The 22817-nt window shown below is 40.5% G+C and overlaps 4 protein-coding genes across 6 annotated transcripts; 3 read left to right on the top strand and 1 right to left on the bottom strand.

Annotated features, from left to right (window-relative positions):
- Positions 1-3115: 3115 nt before the first annotated feature.
- arid5a (AT-rich interactive domain 5A) lies at positions 3116-9040 on the top strand (the record flags this gene model as incomplete). The annotated part of the gene is made up of 6 exons (XM_080531464.1): positions 3116-3133; positions 5882-6047; positions 6455-6507; positions 7136-7233; positions 7319-7478; positions 7760-9040. The coding sequence occupies exons 2-6, from the start codon at positions 5894-5896 to the stop codon at positions 9038-9040; spliced, it is 1746 nt and encodes a 581-aa protein (XP_080387590.1). The 5' UTR covers positions 3116-3133; positions 5882-5893.
- A 1060-nt stretch (positions 9041-10100) lies between these two features.
- On the top strand, positions 10101-13124 carry gins4 (GINS complex subunit 4 (Sld5 homolog); the record flags this gene model as incomplete). The annotated part of the gene is made up of 8 exons (XM_080530700.1): positions 10101-10202; positions 10569-10655; positions 10773-10886; positions 11010-11107; positions 11196-11284; positions 12100-12190; positions 12609-12713; positions 13012-13124. 7 exons carry the CDS (start codon positions 10101-10103, stop codon positions 12703-12705), a joined length of 678 nt encoding a protein of 225 aa, XP_080386826.1. The 3' UTR covers positions 12706-12713; positions 13012-13124.
- A 3045-nt stretch (positions 13125-16169) lies between these two features.
- ppp1r3c2b (protein phosphatase 1 regulatory subunit 3C2, duplicate b) lies at positions 16170-16991 on the top strand (the record flags this gene model as incomplete). The annotated part of the gene is made up of 1 exon (XM_080531463.1): positions 16170-16991. The coding sequence occupies one exon, from the start codon at positions 16170-16172 to the stop codon at positions 16989-16991; it is 822 nt and encodes a 273-aa protein (XP_080387589.1).
- A 1523-nt stretch (positions 16992-18514) lies between these two features.
- phyhip (phytanoyl-CoA 2-hydroxylase interacting protein) lies at positions 18515-21406 on the bottom strand (the record flags this gene model as incomplete). Of its 3 annotated transcripts, none has more annotated exons than XM_080531212.1 (4): positions 18515-19032; positions 19161-19304; positions 19478-19652; positions 21242-21406. In XM_080531212.1, 4 exons carry the CDS (start codon positions 21404-21406, stop codon positions 18515-18517), a joined length of 1002 nt encoding a protein of 333 aa, XP_080387338.1. The 3 variants fall into 3 exon arrangements, with proteins under 3 accessions (XP_080387338.1, XP_080387337.1, XP_080387336.1); XM_080531211.1 differs by having other exon boundaries at positions 18515-19042; positions 19168-19304; XM_080531210.1 differs by having other exon boundaries at positions 18515-19061; positions 19187-19304.
- Positions 21407-22817: the final 1411 nt, after the last annotated feature.

The raw sequence follows: 22817 nt of genomic DNA, 5'->3' as shown, positions 1-22817 counted from the left end.
CTTTTGTATACGCAGTGTGGAAAGCTGCTGTGTCTAATGGATTGATTCCCAGCGTATATATTTCAGGGAAATAATTACTAATATCATATGTAATACAACATGAATGTATCTTGAAAGGAAGAAGTTATTCTTGTGGTGTGTAGAATTCTAACAAGGAAGATTCACTATGACTCAAGGTGCAGTGTGTTCAACTATCATTCTCATACACAGCAAGTTAAAAATCAGTTATTCAAAGTTATCTGACAATGGAAAAACTAATTGAGGATATTGATTACACAGTGTGATTACTATCTGAGTAAATCCAAGGACATTTGCACATCAAATATCTCAGCAACTCATCATCTCACAAACCAATAATAACAGTAATTTAACTTACTATATTAATTCACTTGTAAGATAATTCACCATCTGCCTTTAAATGCAGAATGGAAAGAATGGGTTGAAACTAATAAATTCGATTTGATCCTTATTTTCATCCCATATTTTCATCAGTGAAACAGGTGTTATGTCTTTTTTGTATTTTTTAAGTAAAAAAAAAACTCCCTCTTAGATCTGGCCAGCCAACTGATAGCTGTGTTATTTTGACATTTAAAGGTTAAACCTATCTAAATGTCACTCTCTATCCGCAACAAGTGAAAGATAGGGCTCTCTATTTAAACTTCTAGAGCAAAGCTTGAGAGAATATGATGTGCTACACTATGCTGTCAGTGTCGTTTCATTGTTCTGAATGTTATCGTGGTATCCATTGCATTTAGCATGATTACAACATTACATTTGACCAGATTTACAGTTTATGCATGAAATTCTATATTTAATTTTATTAATGTAGCCAGTCTTTTAGAGTTCAGATTGTATTTAATCAAAGTGTCATTACAAAACATGAAGTGTTGTTTTATTAATCATCATACATTTTTACAAAAATCCAGTGAGCCAACATTTCCCAAATCAAAGTCATCCAAATTAATTAATGTAATCAATTTAACATTCATCCGAAGAAAAGGTTGGATTTCTTTTTTTACTTTAATTAATATTGCCGTAAGAGTAGAGTGCCGCTTACTCGGTGTTGGATCTACTATCAAAAACTCAAACTCCCATACTCACTTGCAGTGATGGAAATAATGTCTACCAATGACAGCGCAGCTCTATAGGCAGACTTCGTGGTGGGCTGAATAAACGCTTCTTGAGTAACCCGGTGCCGTTATAAAGTAAACAAACTTTGGGCGACAAAGGATTCTTTTGCAATGGGTAAGTATATTTTTGTGAGCTAGATCACCAGCTTCTGCGTTAATGGGCAATGGGGAATCTATATGTTTTAGCAATAGTGTCTGTCACCAATTAGTAGTTTTAGCCTACTGCCTAGTCCCAATGAGATAATGATGACATACTCTTATAATATTAATATTGTTACTGTCAAATTAGTAAATTCAACATTTGACAAGTTGTTTAGAAACACGTTAGAGTGTACAGACCAAAACATCATTTGATTGACAGTTCTTATATTGCACACTTGGGTAGTAATTAGTTATATTGCAGACCTAGACTCATGGTTTCAAGTAACTGACACAAAGCTGTTTTTGCACTACACAGACAAGTACAATTATATCTATGTGCAGTCGAATATACTCTCCAGGAAAGAATACAGTATACTTTTTTTTTAATATATATATATTCTTACAACATTAAATAGTTGTAATAGTGGTAGTAGTAGAACAAGTAACCCTAACCCTAAATCTATGAGTCACGTTTTGCTTGCATTGAGAGAGTAATTAATATTCTTGTTGGAATAATTGAATATAGAATATTGAGAGCAACCCAAATAGATGGAGACATGGGGTGAGTTGCAATTCATGAAGACATCAGCTGATAAGATAAAACTGTCAATGAATGTGAGTGTGCAGGTGGTGAAAACTAAACAGAAAACATGACATCCTTGATAAAGTCCGTTATTGCCATGCATTGCACGTAGCCTACTGTTAATCTTTATTGTCATATCTGACTTTCTGAAAAAGTCCCTAATTGACGTCAACCGAAATGTACTTGAATATTATCTGGACCGATGAAATAGAGAAGTTATATAGAAAGCGGTATTGAAGCTCTAAGCCACAGCACAGGAAACGGCTGATCTGGAAAGAGAAGCATATTGGGTTAGCAGACAAGTGATATCACTGCTACTGGTGGTGAGAGGGCTGTTGGAGAGACTACTACAGTCTTTGTTTGAGGAAGAGGTTAGAGTGTAGGTGTTCAAAGTTCAAACACAATGACAAAAAAAATTGTTTATTCTTACTTATCATGACTGAACAGGGATCCATTCACTTTCAACTCATATATGTTTTAATTTATCATAATGTTTGGATCAGTGTCCTCAGCCAGTTGCCTAACAGAAAGAAATGTTATGCTTGGGGGAAAAAAAAGGTTGAACATACTTTACATGACCTTAGGTGTTGTGATCATTTTATCATAGATATACATACCTAAGAGAAGTAATTAAAGAAACTATCCACACCACCTCTTATTTTCAGAACTGTACTGATCATCTCCACATTGTTGTAGTACTTTCATGTTCATATCTTGCATGGTACAGTACCACAAACCTGTGGTTACCGTTAGACTCATAAGCAGGAAGTGGTGTTGTAGCCATGTGGTTTTATATTAGAACTGCTTGTTTTAACTTTCACAGTTAGTGCAGTCTTACAGTTACTGCAGCTTCATATAGAGACTGATTATTCAGTCATACTGTAGTGTAGTGTGTACAGTTGTCCACTGTACCACAAATACCATCATACACCCAACCTAATTTTCTCATTGTTTGTCATTATTGCTGGTGCAGAGCTTGAAATACTAAATTAGGTATAAGGCATCATATGGCTTTATTTAGCATTTTGATCTTGATCACCTGGTCTAAGTGATGTTGGAGAGAAATACATGATCCTTTGTTCATGGTAAGGAAATGTGGCGCAAATGGACGTTTATTATAGAGAGTGAATGGAGTGTAGTCAGTTTCTCTGGTCTAATAGTGACTAACCTTTTCCTGTTTCCTCTGTCAGTATTGGAATCTGAACAGGAGCAAAGCCAGAGACGACAGCCGCAAACAGTCAAGGAGAAAGGCGAAGGTGTGGAGGTGACACTGAACCAGGTAAGACAAACCTCTGCCAGGTCCTTATCAGACATATGGACTCCAGGGAGGGTACCTAAGTATGTATTGCAGCATGAATTTACAATGGACACCCACACTGGAAAGAGAAAGTTACATTTCATGTGTGTCTGCTGAAATGAAGTACACCCTTAATTTCTCATGCATTGCGTTTTCATTTCCCCTTACTGTAAGTTCTCTTTTCCCTCAAACATCAAATTAGCACTTTTTGGAAATATCAGATTGGTGAAAAGAAGTGATGTTTCTAAATAACCTTTCTCTACTAGAACAAAAAATATGTTATCTCTACTAGAACAGGAGAAGAAAAGTAGACTAAATGCTAAATGCTCATTTCATCTACTGACAATTAGATAGATCTTGGATTAAAATAAGAATAATGTCATCTTTTCAAAAAGTTTCATTCTTGCACAATTCTCAAAAATGTAATTGCTGTCCTTATCATCATAGGAACTACCGTAATATAGCAAATAGTAATTCAATATCACAGATCTGGATGTCTTTTTGAACCTTATTGCTCAAATATGTAATAGGGGTAGGTGATTCTTTTATGCAAGTAAGTAAGTGGGTGGTGTCTTTTGGAATGTAAAATATATATACACATTACTCTCTCGTTGCACACATACAGAAACTGCAGGAGTTCCACTCAGACACAGTTCTGGTAATTGAAGATGAGAAAAGAAAAGTTAGTGCACAGATGCATCAAATTTCCAAGACTGCTCTGAGATGAAAGCCATGTGGTTTCTGTGGTGACAACTGGCCTGTTGATAGCATCAACTCGGCACGCCACCAACAATCATTGTGAGAGTTGTATCGACACATTGACATCAACATCTCCTACGCAGTTTTCCAAAATTTGAATGTGGTGGAAATTTAGACACAGTTTACTGACATCCTTCACAGCAATATTCACGGGTGTCGTCTATTGTGGTTTATGGTGGGCTAAAATGACTTGGACTGCAGTCATTTCCTGTATGAAACCAATGTCATATAGAGCTGATCTGTTGTGTGACCAGGCCGAGACATTGGGCATTATAGTACAAAGTTAACATATCTCCTTATGTATACTATTATTAAAGTTATAAAAATACCAGTTACAAATAAAAAAAAATTGTGAGAACAATATTCTTTCTTTTTTCCTCTATGTGAAGACAGTCTTCATCAGCAACAGGTTTGGTTAGCTACATGACATACATGATTTATATCTTACCCTGGTCATACCCCTCATCTGTAACCAACAAGAGTTTCTGTGATAGGCTTTAAGTTGTGACACCTGTACACTTTGGACCATTCTGTACCCCACCATTGACTCTTTTGGGACTGTGCAAAAGCTGTAAAGGACGTTGATATCAAACTTTAGAGCATTATCATATTGTGTAATGGCTTGATCTGACTAACGTCAGGGTGGAGAGCGAGAGAGCACCACTTAGGTCATGGTGCTGGAGGCTCATGGAAGAAAAGTAAGGGTGGTGTAGCTGGGAACAGCGGCTGTGAGGCAGCTGTATAGAGCTGTGACTCAGTCAGGGCTATCCCAGATAGAGGCCTGCACCTTCGCTATTACTCACCATTCCACTTCTCGGAACCAGCAACCACAGAAAGGAACTTGATTCAATATGAAACTTTGCCTCGTTGTTACATTGTTCAGTGTGCACCGCAGAAACAAAAGAGTGTCCGAATTTGGTGATTCAGAATGGAATATTGACACGGTTCTTTGATTTCCCCATGCTCTTATTTAATATCTTTATGTTCATCAAAAAATAACAAAGATAGCTGAGACTGCTATCTATAAAGAATGTTAGTTAAAATGCTTGAGCACCAAACATCATTTCATTATATTGGGTTTAGCATTGGAATGACACATTTCAGTGTAAGTGGAGGATGTATGGGTTTAAGTCTATAAGTCTTTACTGTAAGTCGTTGGCAGTTCTTATCCTAACTCTAGTAAAGGTAAGGGTATTTGTTGTTGAAGGTTGGTGTTAATTTCTGCATGCCTCTACTGTTTCATTTCTCATTTGTTGCACACCACATTTTTTCACAATTTCTGCAGAGTGACAAATTCAGCATAATCCATTCCTGTATGCCTCAGAAAACAAGTAGAAACAAGTACAGAAAAGATTATTATGAAATCTCACTAATAGATAGATAGACAGTTGCTTATATCACAATGGAATCATCTCAATTACTCCAATGATCATGCCAGTACTGTAACCCCCATGGATTACTTGAGCTTTGCTCTTCTTCGCATTTTCATTTAAATTCATGTAAATTAATTTCATGATGTTTGGCTACACAGTAAACAACATCCATGAGGTTTTTCTGTTGAATAGAAATCTGTAACAAGGGCTTCTGGATTATTCTACCAAGCAAGCTGAGGGGCCCTGTTATGAAATGGCAGTTCATATTTGTTATTCAATGAGACATTTTTCTCATCAGGTCTAGACCGAAAACCCCATGTCTGTTGGTTTCCCTTCAAACAGGATGTATAGTGGTTACCTATTGAAAGTGGTGGTAAAAGCCAACTCTGTGTTTGAGATGTTTAATTTCAAGTCTTCAAGAGAAGACAATGAGATTTGTTGTTATCTTACTTAATAGCTCCATGTATAATTGTGCGATTCACAATCCCTGTTCATTTTGAAGACATATGCTACAAGGCATATCATAGTCGGTATGTATCCTTGAATTTTGATGTGTATTCTTCTTTGTGTCTCACCTATCTGGTGGTCTCTACTGTAGAACACTGCTGCCATGGAGATATGTGACTCTACCAGTGAATGTGAGGAGGAGGCCAGGTCTAGCCCTATGGAGGCAGAGGAGAGGTCCTTTGTAGCCAATCTGTACTGTTTCATGAAGGACAGAGGCACAGCCATCGAGAGGATACCACACCTGGGCTTTAAGCAGAGTGAGTCCACGTTCACGTTTTTTTAAATCACCCATAGTTACTCTGCATACAATATATTACAGAAATTCCCTGTTCCCCAGAGCTCCTCCCTCTTGAGGGTAGTAAAAGTAAAACAATATGTTTTAAAATTAATTATGTATTATTATTATTATTATTATTATTAATAATAATAATAATAATAATAACAATAATAATAATAATAATAATAATAATAATAATTGTTTTATTGCCATGCAACATGCTTGCCATGCTTGTCAGTCGATTGTTGGAATTAGACAGCAAACCTAAGAAATCATATAAAGAGATTTGCAAGGTTGCGTCTAGGTCTATGTTTTTTGCAAAGTAGATGACAATACAAACTATTGGATCCAACGATGGAGTTCAAATGGATATGGTTTTACTTGCAGTTAATCTTTGGAGAATCTACAGCACTGTTGAGAAGCTTGGCGGTTACGACTCTGTGAGTACTGTACAGTTATATTAGTACATTTCTAGATGTTAACCGGACAGTTTTTTTTTTTTTTTTTCTTCCATTGACCTGATTGTTGGTGATCATACGTTCACTGAAATGGCATGGCTGCTAAAGCAATGGGTTTTTCTAATGTTGCGAAATACATTGTGGTTTAGTGTCTCCTCTGTGGAAAATGAGCTTTAGTTCACAGGGTGTAAGCATGACAACCGCATTAACAGTCCTTGCTGGGCTGTCGACGTGAAGCTGGCCCTGTAGGCCTACCGTTGCCTTTGTTCTATTTGTCTGCATGAGGTTTCCACTCTGTGGCTTCTGTGCAAGCTAAATGTTCTGAGAGAGGAGGGGTTGTATTGTAATAGCACTAGAGTTCACATGAGCTTGGCTTTTAGTAAGACCTTGTTTCTCGTTGTTTCCTGTAACGGGCCATTCATTCATCTCCCTAAAATATTCTTCATTCAATTGAAATGTAAGATTGTACTTAATAAGTTATGTATTATAGTAGATGGCTATATGGAATTTTGAAATACTATTGCACATTGTGTCTGTGGCATACATGAATGGAAAATCTTTGGGGTGAGTGCAGGTGTGTGTTTGCTCACTACAATAACTTTCTCAAAAGGTGACAGTGAAGCGGCTTTGGAAGAATGTGTATGATGAGCTGGGAGGCAGCCCGGGGAGCACCAGCGCTGCTACCTGCACCCGGAGACACTATGAAAGGTGAGAACACTGCTCCCTTCCACCTTTCAGTCAAATCACTCCATCTCTGCCTGTAATGACTGTGTAGTGTGTTTGTGTTCAATAGGCTTGTATTACCCTTTGAGAGACAGCTGAGGGGGGAGGAGGACAAACCTCTGCCTCCAAGCAAACCACGCAAACAGTACAAGAGGAGCCCAGATGGCAAGGGCAGCAAGTCAGAGGGCAAGAGGAAGAGGAACCAGCTGGACAAGGAGACAGACCCTGAGGTACTTCAACAGTCCTTGGTTAATGATGATGTAGTAAGAAGCGAGACATGGGAGTGCTGCATGTGATATCAGATCAGATCACTTTTTTGCACTTTTGGTTGGATGCTAAACTGCATTTCGTAGTATAGTACTTGTACTCTGCGATGACAATAAAGTTGAATCTAATCTAATCTAATCTAATCACAATGATATCATCTCACTCCATCTCACTCCAGGTATCATGCCAATGCTGTAACCCCCATGGTGTGTGAAAATTACCCTAGTCTATTTTCTCATTACAGGCCCAGGAGAGGTCGGAGACTGTCAGCCACTCAGGAACATTAGTACCATCCGCTCCATGGACAGTTCCATCTAAACGCCTCCACCTAGACTGCCCTCAGCCAAGCCACGAGAGCACTACGGGTGACGACCACTCTTCTTCAGCTTACACACTAGCCCAACTAGTCCAGGACACCACGCCATGCCCCTGGAGGGATCCCATCCAGTCTGTGGCTGGAGAGGTCATCTCCCCTCTGGAGAAAAAGAAGCGTGTGGCCCAGGCCAGCCTCAGTCTGTCTCTGAGCCCCAGGCAGGACGACTGTAAGGACAGGCCCTCTGTCATCCACTGCTCCCCATCTCCAGGCCTGCTCTCTCCCAGCCGGACACGCAACCCCTCTGATGGCTCTCCTCTACCTGTGTCCTCTTCCTCCTCCCGTAGCCCCTCCCCCTACTCAGTCTCCTCTGAGGACTGTCCGGTAATAACTAAAGAGAAGCCCCCATCACCAAACCCAGAACTATCCCTTGATTATTCCAGCAGCCTCAACCCTTCTGTCTGCAGTATGGCTCGCAAGCCTCAGAGCTGTAGCCCCGATGTAAAAGGCCTTGCAGGCTTCCCTGGACAACATTGGGATTTCCCTCAGGTCAGTCCCCTGCCAGTGGTCCCGATCAAGGGCCAGCGTAAAGACTCTGTATGGAACCCTGTTTGCAACACGAGTAACCAACGTACAACTCACCAAGCCCCACCATCGTCCTGCACTTACACGGTTAAACCTTGCTGGGTTCCGTCTACCTCCAGTTTCACCACGGTTCATCCCAAGTCTGTAGTGCCTCTGCGGCCTATACCCTATCAACCAGGTTACAGACTCCATCAAAACCCAAGTAGGTCGATGCTGAATGATAACGCATTGACCTACGGAAAGAAACTGCACATGGTCCCTCGGCTCTATCAGACAGAGAAGAAGGAGAAGCCCAGGACAATATTGTCCAATTCACTCCCTACTCAACAACCTTTGTTTCACTCTAATTCCAGTTGTCCAGTGTCCTACTTCGTACCAGCCTATGACAGGACAAGGGGAGACAATGGGCAACAGCCACCTATACACCCTATCATTCTACCCCACATGATCAGGCTGCCCCAGTCCCAGACTAACCCCATGTACCGCCATGTCACTACTGGACCCACCCACTCTGCCCCTTATGAACCTGCTCTCTGCTCATATCCATACCCCATTTCACTGTGGAGCCCCCATACTGGATACAGCATCAGTGGTGTGCATTCTCATTATCCTCACACCAGGATGTGAGGATACAGCCCAACCAAACACTCTGTATTGACGCCTTGCACATGCCTCTAGAAAAGATCGACCTAATTCCCAGCTCAAATTATGTGTTCTGTGAGTGAAACTGTGCTGTGATTAGTATGGTGTGAAAAATGCTCCTCTCTGTGGCCATTGGCAGAATTGCACAAATAAAAGTGACTACACGTAGCCTACTGTAGGCTTACTGTATTTGTGGAAATATATTTGTATTGAGCCCATGAACGGTTGACCCCTTTATAACATTTTAATGAGAGTTGCCTGTGTCTCTGCTGTGTTTGCTGTGAGAATCAAAATAGATTTTATATACAATGTTTTATAATGTTATCATTGTACAACAGATGTATTTCTATATAATATATTTCTGAATAAAACCTGACACATAATAGTTGCTGTCCATGTTTGATCCTTAACCCACAGTCCACAACAGTAAATCCTCATGTTAAAAAAGAAAAAAAGGTTATATTATTAAACGAGAGAACAGGGAGGTAATGACCTCAGAGCCCAATAACAACATAGACACCACTTTACAAATAATGTGATGTTTTTTTCACTTTTTTTTTTTTTTTTTTTTCCAACAATATATTTATTGAGTTTTTTGAAAAAGATAAAACAAATCTTGAAAATAAATAATTAGTAATAATGATATATGTATATACTGTACATACAAGCAGATAACTCACCAGAATTGCCATACACATGTAGGCCTATATATAGTACGTACTTTTTCACTTTTATTATTGTTTAGAGAATTCACTTTTTTGCATTGACTAATATCAACATTATTTTACAAGCGTCCGTTGTTCATCAGCTGCAAATATACACAATGCGCAGATGCGCATACACTACGCATATAGATACTCACGAAGTCTGCACTGCTTCTGCTGTCGGTGGCGCGAACTTCATCCGGAAGTCTGTCTGATGCTCGCTTCGTGTGTCTGTGTTGCTACTTTGAAATCCATCCAGAGGTTTATTTTTGCTTTCCATAATAAGCTTGATATTGCTCGTTTACAAGTTAGCTTGCTCGCTGTAGCAGTGCACTTCAATCATGTCAGACGTGTTGCCTGACGATGCCAGCAGCGACATAAGCGGAGATGACAGCCAAGAAGATGTGATGACTCCATCCGAGCTCATTGCAAAACTGGAAGAGGTAACTAACTACTGCGATGTTCAACTATAAAGCGATCTGTTTAATCTGATCTTGTATTTCACGGATACAGATCTGTCCGGTTGAACTGGAGGATATCTAGTCAGCTGTTTAGCCTGTTCTGTTTTGAATTAGGTAGGTGTCCTGAAGTCATGTGCTATCTACCAGCTTGAACCAAGTAGACTAAACAGTGTCCACCTGGAGTTTACATTGCATGTCAATGTGCATTTTGTTGTTCAAAGATGGCTCACACACCATGGCTTGCAAACAAAATATATAAGACTTTGATGTTATTAATCAGCATGACATAAACTGCTGTAGCACTGAATCTTGTTCTAATGGACAGTCTGACTGTGTCTCTGTGTCTAGGCCTGGCAGAATGAGAAGTTCTCTCCTGAGCTGCTGGAGAACAAGTCAGAGATGGTGGAGTGTGTGATGGAGCAGCTGACTCACATGGTAAATGTTAGGTGGTACAGTCTTAATAAGCTTTGCATTATTTCACAGGTAGCCTATGGCAGTTTTTTGTGTGAGTGTTGAGCTAAATGACAGGACTAATATACTGTCTGTGGACAGGAGGAAAACCTGCAACGGGTGAGGAAGGGTGACGTGAAGGCCAGTGTCCACCGCATGGAGATTGACAGGATACGCTATGTCCTCAGCAGCTACCTCCGCTCCCGTCTGCAAAAAGTAATTGTGACAAAACACTAACAGCATGTGGTTTTATGTTGTCCTGAGATGAGCACTGCACAATATCCACTGCCCTCTTATGCCCTCACTACACAATACCCACTGCCTCTTTTACCTGTTTAGATTGAGAAGTTTTTTCCACATGTCTTGGAGAAAGAGAAGTCTCGAGCTGAGGGAGATCCATCATTCCTTTCTCCAGAAGAGTTTGCTTTTGCCAAAGAGTAAGTGTTTTGTGGCCATTGACAAGTGAATGAGCTCATGTGCAAAAGAAGCCATGATGATCATGTGTTGCCTCCATCTCCCATATAGATACCTAGCCAACACACAAAGCTACCTGAAGGCTGTATCTCTGAGACACATGCCCCCCAACCTGCAAACAGTGGATATGCTGAAAGCAGGTAAGTGCTGAAAGGATATTTAGATTGAACTGTTCCAATATTTGTATGGATTGTTTGTAGACAGCAAATAAATGGCTAGAGAACTTTTCATGATATTTATACAAGAACCAGGTGTTTATTTGTCACTCCGGTACAATCATGTGAGATACTTCCGCAGGGTGGGCTCCAGGGTGCATATGAGAAGACATATAGCATATAATAACAGAATATAACAGGCAAAGAAAAAAATATAAAAAATGAGATAAATATTATACATTTAAGGTAAGAAATATTATACACACAAAATATACATTCAGAAGAATGTTGCACAGGAGTTGGATAGCACTTGTGTGTGTCTGTGTGTGGTGTGCTTTTATGTGTGGTGTGCAGGGTCATGTCAATGTGTGTGTGTTATTTATTTAGCAGTCTTATGGCCTGGGGAAAAAAGCTGTTCTTCAGTCTGTTGGTGCGTGTGCCCGAGGGTAGCAGGGAGAACAGGCTGTTGTGTGGGTGTGCTCGGTCCTTGATGACCTTCAGGGACTTCCTGAGGCACCGCTGGTTATATTGTTCCTGCACCTTACAGTCCTTGCTGGTGCAGCTGCCATACTAGGTGGTGAAACAGCCCGTCAGGAGGCTCTCTGGTGGTGCCACAGTAGAAGTCTCTGAGGATTTGAGGCCTCAGGCCAAATTTCTTTAGACACCTGTGGCCGTACGATCGCTGTTGGGCCTTTATTTCACAATCAATCTGTATGAAATTTTAGATTATCATGTGGAGGAAAGCCTTTTATTGAATTGAATTAGTCAGGGTCTACTACTGTGTACTTCTGTCTCCCCAGTGCCAGAGCCCTGCCTGGACTCCTTTGTGTTCCTACGTGTGAAGGAGAGACAGGAGAACATTATGGTCGAGCCAGAGTCAGATGATCAAAGGTACTGTACCATACATTCTCCATTAGAATCTGCCATTGACTTGCCTCTCATTTGTTTTCAGTATTCTGAACCACCAATAGGTGGCAGCATGTGAACAAACAATAGCTCATTGCAGGTTCTGTTTTCAAGTGTCTCTGCTAGTGTGTATTTTTATTAACTTGCCTGTTTTTCACTAAGCTTAAAGGAATAGTTAAGATTTTGGGATGTTATACCTTTTATACCTTAAACTTTTTTAGGTTCTTTTTTCAGTCATCTTTCCATTCTTGAGCTTTCTTTGGCTGGCTCTGGTAGCTTTTAACCATACCAGTGTATATTAATGGGATACAGTGTAACATGAAGTCTAACACTGAAAAACCGGCTGACTATCCCTTTAACTCATTCAAACCTATTCAATATTTTTGTCTTATTTCTTTTACAGAGAGTATGTCATAGATCTTGAGGAGGGCTCTCAGCATTTGATGCGGTATCGCACTATAGCACCGCTTGTTTCCAATGGAGCAGTACAACTCATTTAACTGTCAAGGTACCCAGTTAATAGTACTTCCAGTAACACACACTTCCATACTATATTTTAAAATATGTTGCACTCATATCTAAATCTTAAACGACTACTTTGTACTGACGTCATGTTTTATTTTTCACTTTTTACCCTGGACATGGTTTCTTGCAGCAAACCACCGTACTTGAAATCCTTCATTATCATATAACAACAATGAGAGAATTTGCCATGTTAATCCCACATACAGTAATTTACTCTATTATTTGAGCAGATTTACCTGAATGTGTGTCCATAATAACATACTTTTTGTGAAATGTTTCAGGTCCCTCGATCCTTGGTTCGAAATCAGTTGTTTTTCTCCAGCTGTAATGTTTAATGACGAAGAAGAAGAAGAACAGAATTGACACCTTTTCACACCATTGAACTACACAAGGAGATAACATTCTACATGTTCTGGACATTATCCATGAACTACCAGCCTCAAGAGCCAGGCATGAACTTGAATCTCTGCAAATCTGTGATTAACTTCAAGCTGTTTTGCTTTCATGAGGACGCTCATTCCTTCCACCTGAAGTCATTCTTTTATTATAATTATCATTGGATACACAGGTGGGCTATAAAAGAAAGAGACTTTTGCGGCGAGCATACCAGTAACATTTGAATATCCTTCATAGATATTGTTGCTGTTGACATGTACATTGTTGATTAAATACACTTGCATATGTGTGGTTTTTGTACAATAAATGTAAAAAAAAAAAAAAAAAAAAAATCTGAGTGGGACAGGCCCACTCGTATGTTTCTTTTTAGTGTGATAGAGATAGTAGAGGTTTGACAGGAAGGATGGGTGAGAGAGAGAAGGGATGCAGGATATGTCCACAGCCGGAATCAATACAAAAATAATTGACATATTTTAACCTTTTTTTGTAATAACAAAATATAAACTTGTAATGCTAATTCACTTTATATTTTAGTCGCTTTTGAAATGGGTCAGGACAAGTTCATGTGTAGCCCTTAGTTGGACTGGGACTTTTTTACTGACTCATCGATTGAGGAATTCCTTTAGTTGGTGTCACAGTATGGGGAACTGCTCATCTTCACCAATGGTGTACGTGTGAAAAAGTGTGTTCATTTGGGGGAGACGAAGTGAATGCCATAAGCTGTTTAAGTGACAGACAGACACAGGTTCTATAACCCCTTATTTTAGTTTTTTTGTATATTGTCTAAATATAGTTATTGAGTACATAAAGCCTAAGTGGTTTAATGTGGAGGAGGAGGATGTTTTTCAGGGGAAGGAAGACGTATATTACTTCACTTTTCTGATCTGAATTTGTCCCCTTACCATACGACAACAGGATGTAGTACTCTGTCTTTGATTGCCTTTGTCTGTATGAAATTTGACAATGGTGAGGATAATGCATATGGCATATCAGGTTTAGTTCAAGCAGAGGAGCCCACACTGCCAATCTGCCAGTCAGCCAGTTCCATCCTGTTCACTGTGCTATGTGCTTTAAGACATGCAATGTCTCCTCTGGCAACCAGTAGTGGAGGCATCTTGGCACACCTTTGATGAGTAGCTGAGTGGTAATGTGTTGTGTGGTTGTCTTGCTACATCAAGGGGCCTCTATGCATGAGGACTGAGTGATCATCAATGTGGGGAATGTGATTTACAGATGTCATGGTTTACTAGCCCAGGGAAATGGCATATTCTCCTACATGGCTATCTCGGAAACATAATTGTGATATAATTACATATTTACAGTGTTATGTAGGTCACCTTTACAAAGGATATTTCATGCTTATTTTATTTTAACCTCACACAAATTGCTAAATTATTGGAACTAACAGGAATGGAAAATGTGTGCTAGACTATACATGTCTCCCTTAACATTCAGTCATCCTAAGTACATTTCAGTTTCACGATGGTTCATTGTTAGTAATGAACCATCGTGAAACTGAAGTGCACAATAAGAATGACTAATATGAATATATGAATAATATGAAAACTAAGAAAAAGCTCTTCAGAAGTTGTCAGAATGTTCTGGTGTTCTGGTTTGGTGCATTGGTGCAATATCCATATTATTAATACTACTGTACTGTATAGTATATATATATATTAATGTAGACCATATAGTACACAGACTGTGAAATCACTTGGTATCAAAGTTGCATATTATATTTATATATATATTATGCAACTTTGATACCAAGTGATTTCACAGTCTGTGTACTGTATCATCTATATTAACATATACTATACAGTAGTAGTACATTGCTTATTGCACCAAACAAGAACACCAGAACATTCTGAACTTCTTCTGAAGTCCTTTTTCTTAGTTTTCATATTTCCATGCACAAACCTGATTTAAACCTTAGAAACAAGAGAATAAAGAAAATCTAGGTGACCCATGAGTATTATTATGTAACATTGTATTTCTCAGAGTCACAAGCTGCTTCATAGAGAAAGAGGTCTGTGGGACAGTACCACCATAAGGAGAGTTGCCTGACAGCAGAAGGCTTGGATCCAGGCCCAGGTCTCAGTGGGACCCTGGGTCGATCAGCAGGGCCTGAAATAGAGCACTGAATTACATTATGCCTATGGACGTTTGAATTACTGAGATCGGCATAGGTTTCAACACCCCATCAGCAAAGATCAATATGTCTCTGTACCCTCATTCTGGTAAAGCCCTCAAATGTTTCAAGGCCTTTTGGCCTATTTCCCTTTTTATTTTGTGAGGTACTTTCTGACATTGCTACATTGTCAGGTTTTGGATTTACCAACACTCATCGCTATTGCCTAAGTATGATGATGAAGCCAAGTTTAAGTTGATTGGTCTGGAGAGTTATGCAGACAGGCTATGACATGTCTTGAATAAGGAAGAGCCATACAGTATAACTAATGCTAGGTCATGATGCCGATGATGACAACTGCAGACAGAGATAAGGTAGCTGCTATCAACGACGACAGGATGTTTTAACATAATTTCAACATATGTTTTATTTATTTATTTATTTATTTATTTTTACATCAATTGTAAGTTACATTGGACTCGGGATGACTTGCAATTATCTAGCTTTTGTTTGGTAAAAATGTAAAGCTATAGCTATAATTTAGCACGTAAAGGTATGGTTATCCTGATCCACTTTCAGTTGTTTTAGCATAGTTTCTTAAAACATCTCCTCTTGAAGAACATTGAAATTGTAAACATCACTGCTAAAACTAGATCTATTATGTTATTGCAGATTTTAAAAAGTTGTTGCCCAAGTGTCACTTCTAAATCTAAAGCTGTTATTACTTTTTCTCTTTTCTAGGTTTCCATCCAAATCTATACCTTTTGGGATTGTCTTGATAGAGAAGATATCCCACAATAATCGAAGATGACCTGTACCATGTAAGAATAAATGTTATCATCATGTGGATGATTTATTGGCAAGCTGGGGTTGCTCTTTGTATCTTGACTTTCCTATTCATCTCTTCATAGGATGTTCCCGACGTTTGGTGGCCAGTCCATGGCCCAGTCTGTGGAGCCTGTGGACATGGCCATTAGGCTGTGCTTGAGCCAGAGTCTACCTGTGTGCCATCTGCTCTCTGTGTCCACTCTGAAGCCCCTGCGTCCCTGCATCAGACCCCCACTGTCAGAGCAGCTCTCCCGAAGCAGGCTTAGCTTTACACCACTGACCCCAGAGATGAGTGTGTCTCTAACTGAGACAGTTGAGGATGGGGTCAACGCCAAGAGTAAGTGTGTGGTTTTTGCTGACTCTAAAGGATTGTCCCTAACAGCAGTGCGCGTCTTCTCTGAGATGGAGGACTGTCCTCCCATCAGAGAGCCACTGTCATCGCAAGAGCTGGGTGGCATGACAGAGGGTGGTTATAGCTGCACTGTCAGCACATCCGGCCATGGGAGCAGGCTGCGCCTGGGCTTCCCACAGCCATCTGTAGATTTCCAGACCTTTCGTGCCAGGCTACAGGAGGGTATGGTTCTCTTGGAGAACTGCCATGTCACCACACTGTTCCTCCACGGTACCGTCCGTGTGAAGAATGTAAGCTTCCAGAAGGCTGTGCACATCCGCATCACCGTTGACTCTTGGCGCAGCTATTGTGACGTGCCCTGCACTTTCTTGCAACAATGCTATGGTGGATCTGAAACAGATGTCTTTCAATTTGACATCACTCTCCCCAAGTCTCTGAATGTGGAGGAGATGATAGAATTTTGTGTGTCCTATTTACCGGACAGTTACAGCACACCATTCTGGGACAATAACAATGGACAGAACTACAGCATCTTGTCTGTGACAAGCCAGTGACAATTTCAGGCCGTCCCCTTGCTACAATCCTTCAAAGCAGGAGTATATGGGAAAGGACATAACCTCCACACCACAATGAATGTACAGCACCTTATCTTTTTTATGTAGACCCTTTATCTTCTCCAAGTTGAACGTGAACTATAATGTGCTAGTATGTGGAAAAAGAGTATTGCACCAATTATTATATTATAATATAATATATATGAAATATATTATTAACATTATTCCTGTTATTCCAATTATTCCTGTCCTCACTGGGATCCTAATATTCCTCAAAGCTTGCTCTCAATGTAAATTACTTCCTGGAAATGTCATGTAATAAATGTATTTTAAAAATGGTTGGCTATGTGGTTATTCCGTTTTGCTTATTGTTCACTGGAAATGTCGGTGTCCAGTACATGTGCAGTATCTCCCAATATGGTTGAAGGAAGGTGAAGCAGTCTAGAATAACTGTTCTCATAGATTTCTCTCAGTTGTGTTTTTAAAATCCTGTGTTACACAACTATGGTTAGCGACATATGATGACCATGAAATTGCTACATGTCATCATACAGGTATTGAATGTAAGAATAGTCAGTCATTTTGACGCTACAACACAACAAACTTCTCTTCCATGTGCAGTTCAAAGTTGGTCTGACTGTAAATGTAATTGTCCTAGTAAGTGCTGTAGAGAAGAGATCCTTTACTCTTCAGAAGTTATTGATATCCTGCTGTAGCACATCTTGGAATACTGCAGTGGGAAGATAAGAGCCCCCAGAGGGAGAGTGAGGATAATCTTATTCGATCTCAGATGTGTATTCACTGGTGCCTACAGCACTAAACCCTCGTATCAGAAGCTGGATGGAATTAGCTTTGTTGCATTATCTTTCAGTAATGTTTCCAATTATCTCAACAGCCTGAGACATGCACTGATTGGCTAAAAGACAAAGTCTTGGCCACTGAGAATGAGTCTATGAACACAATAAATTCACTGCTATTGTGTCACTGTGAAAATTCAACATTATGTCACAGGAGTCATGTCACATTGGGCATTCTCTTTCTTACCAAATGACCTGGCTTCATGTAGAAAATAATAATATGAATAAACACTTTCACAAGTGATTTGCAATATAGTTGCATATTTAATTGAATTACCCGATGTGCTTTTTCAAGGACAATATATCTTGGAATGATCTAAGAGACGATACACTTTTATAATGTGTACAGCATGGCTTTCTCCAGCAAATAAGGACATCATATGGACCTCTCCATTACACTGTAACCCCATCAAGTATAGTGTATTCCTTCTTGTCCATTTAAAGACACATTTGCTTGTGCGATGATAATGGAGTTTTGGGATTCTAGAGAGGGGGGGGGATGGGGAAGCAGCATGCACATATCCCCAGAGATAGGCTATCCCAGACAGTTGTGTATTACTGTACTTTACACAAGATAGGTTCAACCACTCAGCCCAATTTTCTGATCCATCTGCAGAGAATGACCATAGACATCCTCAGTGTTCTGTGTCAGTCCTGTCAGCTCCCTCAGCGACCCACACTGATGTTGCAGACCTTGCAGCTGGGGTCCTTCTTGGCGTTGGCAGTGGTCTGACTCATGAGCTGGTGGTGCCCACTGATCTCCTCCACACTGCCTTGCTCCAAATGCAGGGGCTCTGTGAACAACACCTCCAGGATCACATCACTGGCATGGCAAAACAGGTGCTCTCCCCCCTGGCTCTGTGGGGGGGTGTACGTCAGGAAGGGGTTGGAGGCCAAGTCCAGAAGGGGGAGACGGCCACGACAGAAGCTATCCCCCTCTGAGCCAGCAGGGGCCAGCACTAACACCACATAATGATAGGCTGTGTACATACAGTAGAAGTCTGCAAAGTAGAGGCAGGTGTTCGGATTCAGCAGGTGCCCAGCCGGGATCTGGAAACGCAAGGGGCCGTAAGGGGAGTCTTTTGGAGGGAGACCCGTGTCAAACTCTGTGTTGCAGCTCAGGAAGACTCCGTGTAGTTTGCTATTGATAGGAGAGCCGTGGCTTCCGCTGTTGTCTTTCAAGGCTGGGCGCATTAGTCCCCCACACTCAGTTCTGACAGTAAAGAAAGGGAACAGGAGGGATTAACTTTCTGGTAAATTGGTAGGAATTAGCAGTTGTGTTATATACATATATATATATATATATATATACTGTATACTGATTTGTGTGGCACTGACCTGACATGATTGAAGTAGTCAGGGTGCTGGTTGCGATAGAACACAGAGAACTTGAGTAATCTCCCAGCAGAACCTTGAGCTTTGTCAAGAAGCTGCTGGAGGTGGTCCATGGCATAGTCTGCAAAGTCCATCAAAACCGTTAGTTAGGGTGTTCCTGGGTCAAATCCTCTAGGGAATTTAGTGCACATTGCTAAGGTGAATTGGAATGGGTGTTGTGATGTAGAAATCCCCTCCCAGAAAAGGGAATGACATCATACCCCCTGTGATGACATACCCCCTGTGATGACATACCCCCTGTGCAGAACTCCACCACTTGGCTCCATTCAGACACCAGGTAATCCCCATCTGCCTGTCTCACTGCAGTCTGGACAGCAACACAGTACTCTGTCCGAGGGCTCAGGAACCAGTGGCCCCTCACTGCCATAGGTAGGGGCACAGCCTTGGCAACCAGCTTGGTAGGCACATCCTAATACATGAGATTAAGTTCAGTTTACAGATACACTTCCATTCAAGTGACTCATCAGAGGAATTCCATACACATTATAATGAAAATATATAACATATGTCAATAGCTAATGATCACCTCACATAGATGTGGTAATGTTGTACTGTTCTTTCTCATAGAATGAATTGAATCTATGAATAGTAATTGAAATGATGAACTTGTTCAGTCATAGCCGAGTCATTTCTTGAGTTACTACCATGTTTATCAGTAATACAGATTGTAATTGGTAGATAAGTAATTCATAGATCGATGTGTTGCATAAATGTTTGTGTAGTCATATTCTTATGTATTCCACATTTCAGCAATGAATGTTCTGGTACAAACTGGTCTAGCTACAATGAGCGATATCAAGCCAAATTAGTGGCTTTGTTTCGGCCCAGGCCTATAAGAAGCACAGCTAATTGCAACTAGCTCAGAGGGGCTCATATCCATAGCAACCACACTGATGCAAGTTTGTTTGTTGCTTTGATTCCCGAGAGATAGAAATAAGCTTCCAATCAAGTACAGTGCAGTCCTACATTTCCTGCAGTGCAGTTCTGCTCCACACCACTCATACTAGCTTTGGGAAAGGTTGAGGCAATAATACAATGAAATTGTAGTCAGGGAAAAATCATATTTCAGGACACCAATTACTACAGAACTACAGAAGACTCATACCTTGACTTGGCTGCTGACTCAAATTGTTAAATAGGAAAGGATTTATGAGATCGAGATTACATTGAACAGAGCAAGTACCAAGTAATGTAGGTAAGCCAGGGATGTGTGAATAGTATGAATAGATGTAACCAGAGCTTATAAGTGCCACTGGCTTAACACTATCGTTTTAGGAATTAACATAGATGACTGAGCATGACATCTTTCATTTCAATCATTCCATTTCTTCCTCTGTCACAGTTTTACAGTTAATCTGTTTTTTACAAGAGATCTAACCTCACATCGTCCTTTCTACTGTATGACAGCTGAACTGCTGATGGGCAACTGCTAAAGAGCTGTGGTTTACTGTGCATGTCTCACAATCACACAGGTTTGCAATATGTAAAAATTGTACATGTCATGTTAACATTTCACAAAAAGATAACTACAGATTATTAGAATGAATTGGTTCTGTTGCCGGTTTGGACTGAATATTGCAGTTCATGTTTAATAGCAGAGAGCTGAAATGATTCAGTTGTTGGCCATTCAAGAGGAACAATGTGCCAGTGAGTCACTTGCCCAGAGCTGTTTGCGGCACACCATTTTCATTTTTCCTATACAGGAAATGACCACTGCTCTCTCAGTTGTGACTGCTGCAGTAACCTATCAGATATACTTACACTATCACTAGGCATGTATCTGTCTGCCCTGCAGTACATATAGCAAGCACTAAGAAGACACTTTGTATCATGCCAGGCCATTCCAAGTCACATAAGGCACATACATGTAGCTGAAGAAAAATAACATGGATCAAGATGGCGGGAGGCAGTGAAGATCAGAAGGAAAGACTGGTGAAGAGTGAGTTAAGATAGAAGGGGGGTGGTATGAGGGTAAAGAGCAGTGACAGTGTGTCAGACCCTATGTTTGAAGCGGTTCGAATCCCCGCCCTCCTTCCGGCTCAGGTCAATGAAGTAGTGTGTCGCCTTGGCAGTGTCCTCGGGGGTCATATCCCACATGATCCGGAAGGAGTCACAGGTCACCTCACAGATCTGGATATTATGGGGTGTGGAAAGTGACTCCATGTCTGTCAGCAGCTGCCATAAACCACAAGAAAGAGGGCCATCTGATAGGATGAGACTGTATGGTAACACTTAACATTGAGCTTGCCTCTATACAGAATACATACAGTACATATACACACGATTAGTAACACAGTTATGGAGCTTTAATAACAGTTTACATTTACATTTACAATTACATTTGTGCCATTTAGCAGCCGCTTTTATCCAAAGCGACTTACAAAGAGTACATTTGTCTAAAGTAAGTGAATCATCTTTCAGTCATCATAAGAAGAAAATCTATGCTAGGACCAGGGGCCATTACCAGTCACAAAGCTATAGGAAGGAAAGATTATTATTATTATTATTATTATTATTCTTATTTAATAACAGTGTAGCCACAGTTGTAGTTGTTTATTGTGATTATAAACCTTATATAGATAAATGTCAATAAACTACTTATAAACCCTAGATAGTAGCCTCTATCATAATCCTCTGCAGATGCAGCAATGTTTACAGGGGAGGAGTTGAGACAAATACTGTTCTAAAACACCAAGATAAGACAACAATGAAAGAACCAGCTACGAAACGGTACATGCCTCAGACCAAATTCAATTAACCTTTCATCAGGGGACCTGTCTGCCTGTGGCCATATCTCTTCTCCTGTTCCTTATTTGCTGCCCTTCTCGCTCTTTCCCTCATCCCCCTCTCTCTCTTTTGCCCTCCACTGACATTTCCCTCCACACCATAACACTTACCTGGGACAAGCATACCAAACTGGTGGTGAAAAAGGCACAGCTTTCACCTCAGGCGGCTGAAGATGTTTGGCATGGAGTCCAAGATCTACAGAGGCACAACCGAGAGCATTCTGACTGGGTGCATCACTGCCTGACACGGCAAGTGCACTGAGCGCTACAGAGTGTGGCGCAGACAGCCGAGCACATCAGTGGATGTGACCTTCCCTATATCCAGGATATATACAACAAACGGTGTGTCACCAAAGCCCGGAGGATCATCAAAGATCCCAGCCGCCCCAACCACAGTCTGTTTGAACCGATGGCGTCCAAAAGACGAAGCCTCTCCCAGAGCCTCAGTGCCAAAACTCAGAGGCTAACCAACAGCTACTTCCCCGAGGCAATCAGGCTCCTAAACACACCTACTGTAGACAATAATGACTATCATCCCCAAGCACACTCCATAAATATGGACTACCTAAACCTTAAGCTCACAGTCACTTTACTCAATACTACCTCTCTGCCACTCACTGCCACTGAGTGCAATACTCATGACATGTACTTGAACTATCTATTTTATTTACTATTTATTTGTACTGCTAATTGTATCCTGTCTTATTTATCACTTATGTCCTGTGCTATTGTCACTTTTTTGTATCTTGACGTATGCCTATTGTCTTATTGTCTTGTGCAGCAATATC

Source organism: Nansenia antarctica (genome assembly GCF_963989245.1).
Source record: "Nansenia antarctica genome assembly, chromosome: 5".
Classification (NCBI taxonomy): domain Eukaryota; kingdom Metazoa; phylum Chordata; class Actinopteri; order Argentiniformes; family Microstomatidae; genus Nansenia; species Nansenia antarctica.
This window is presented reverse-complemented; position numbering and strand designations above follow the sequence as displayed.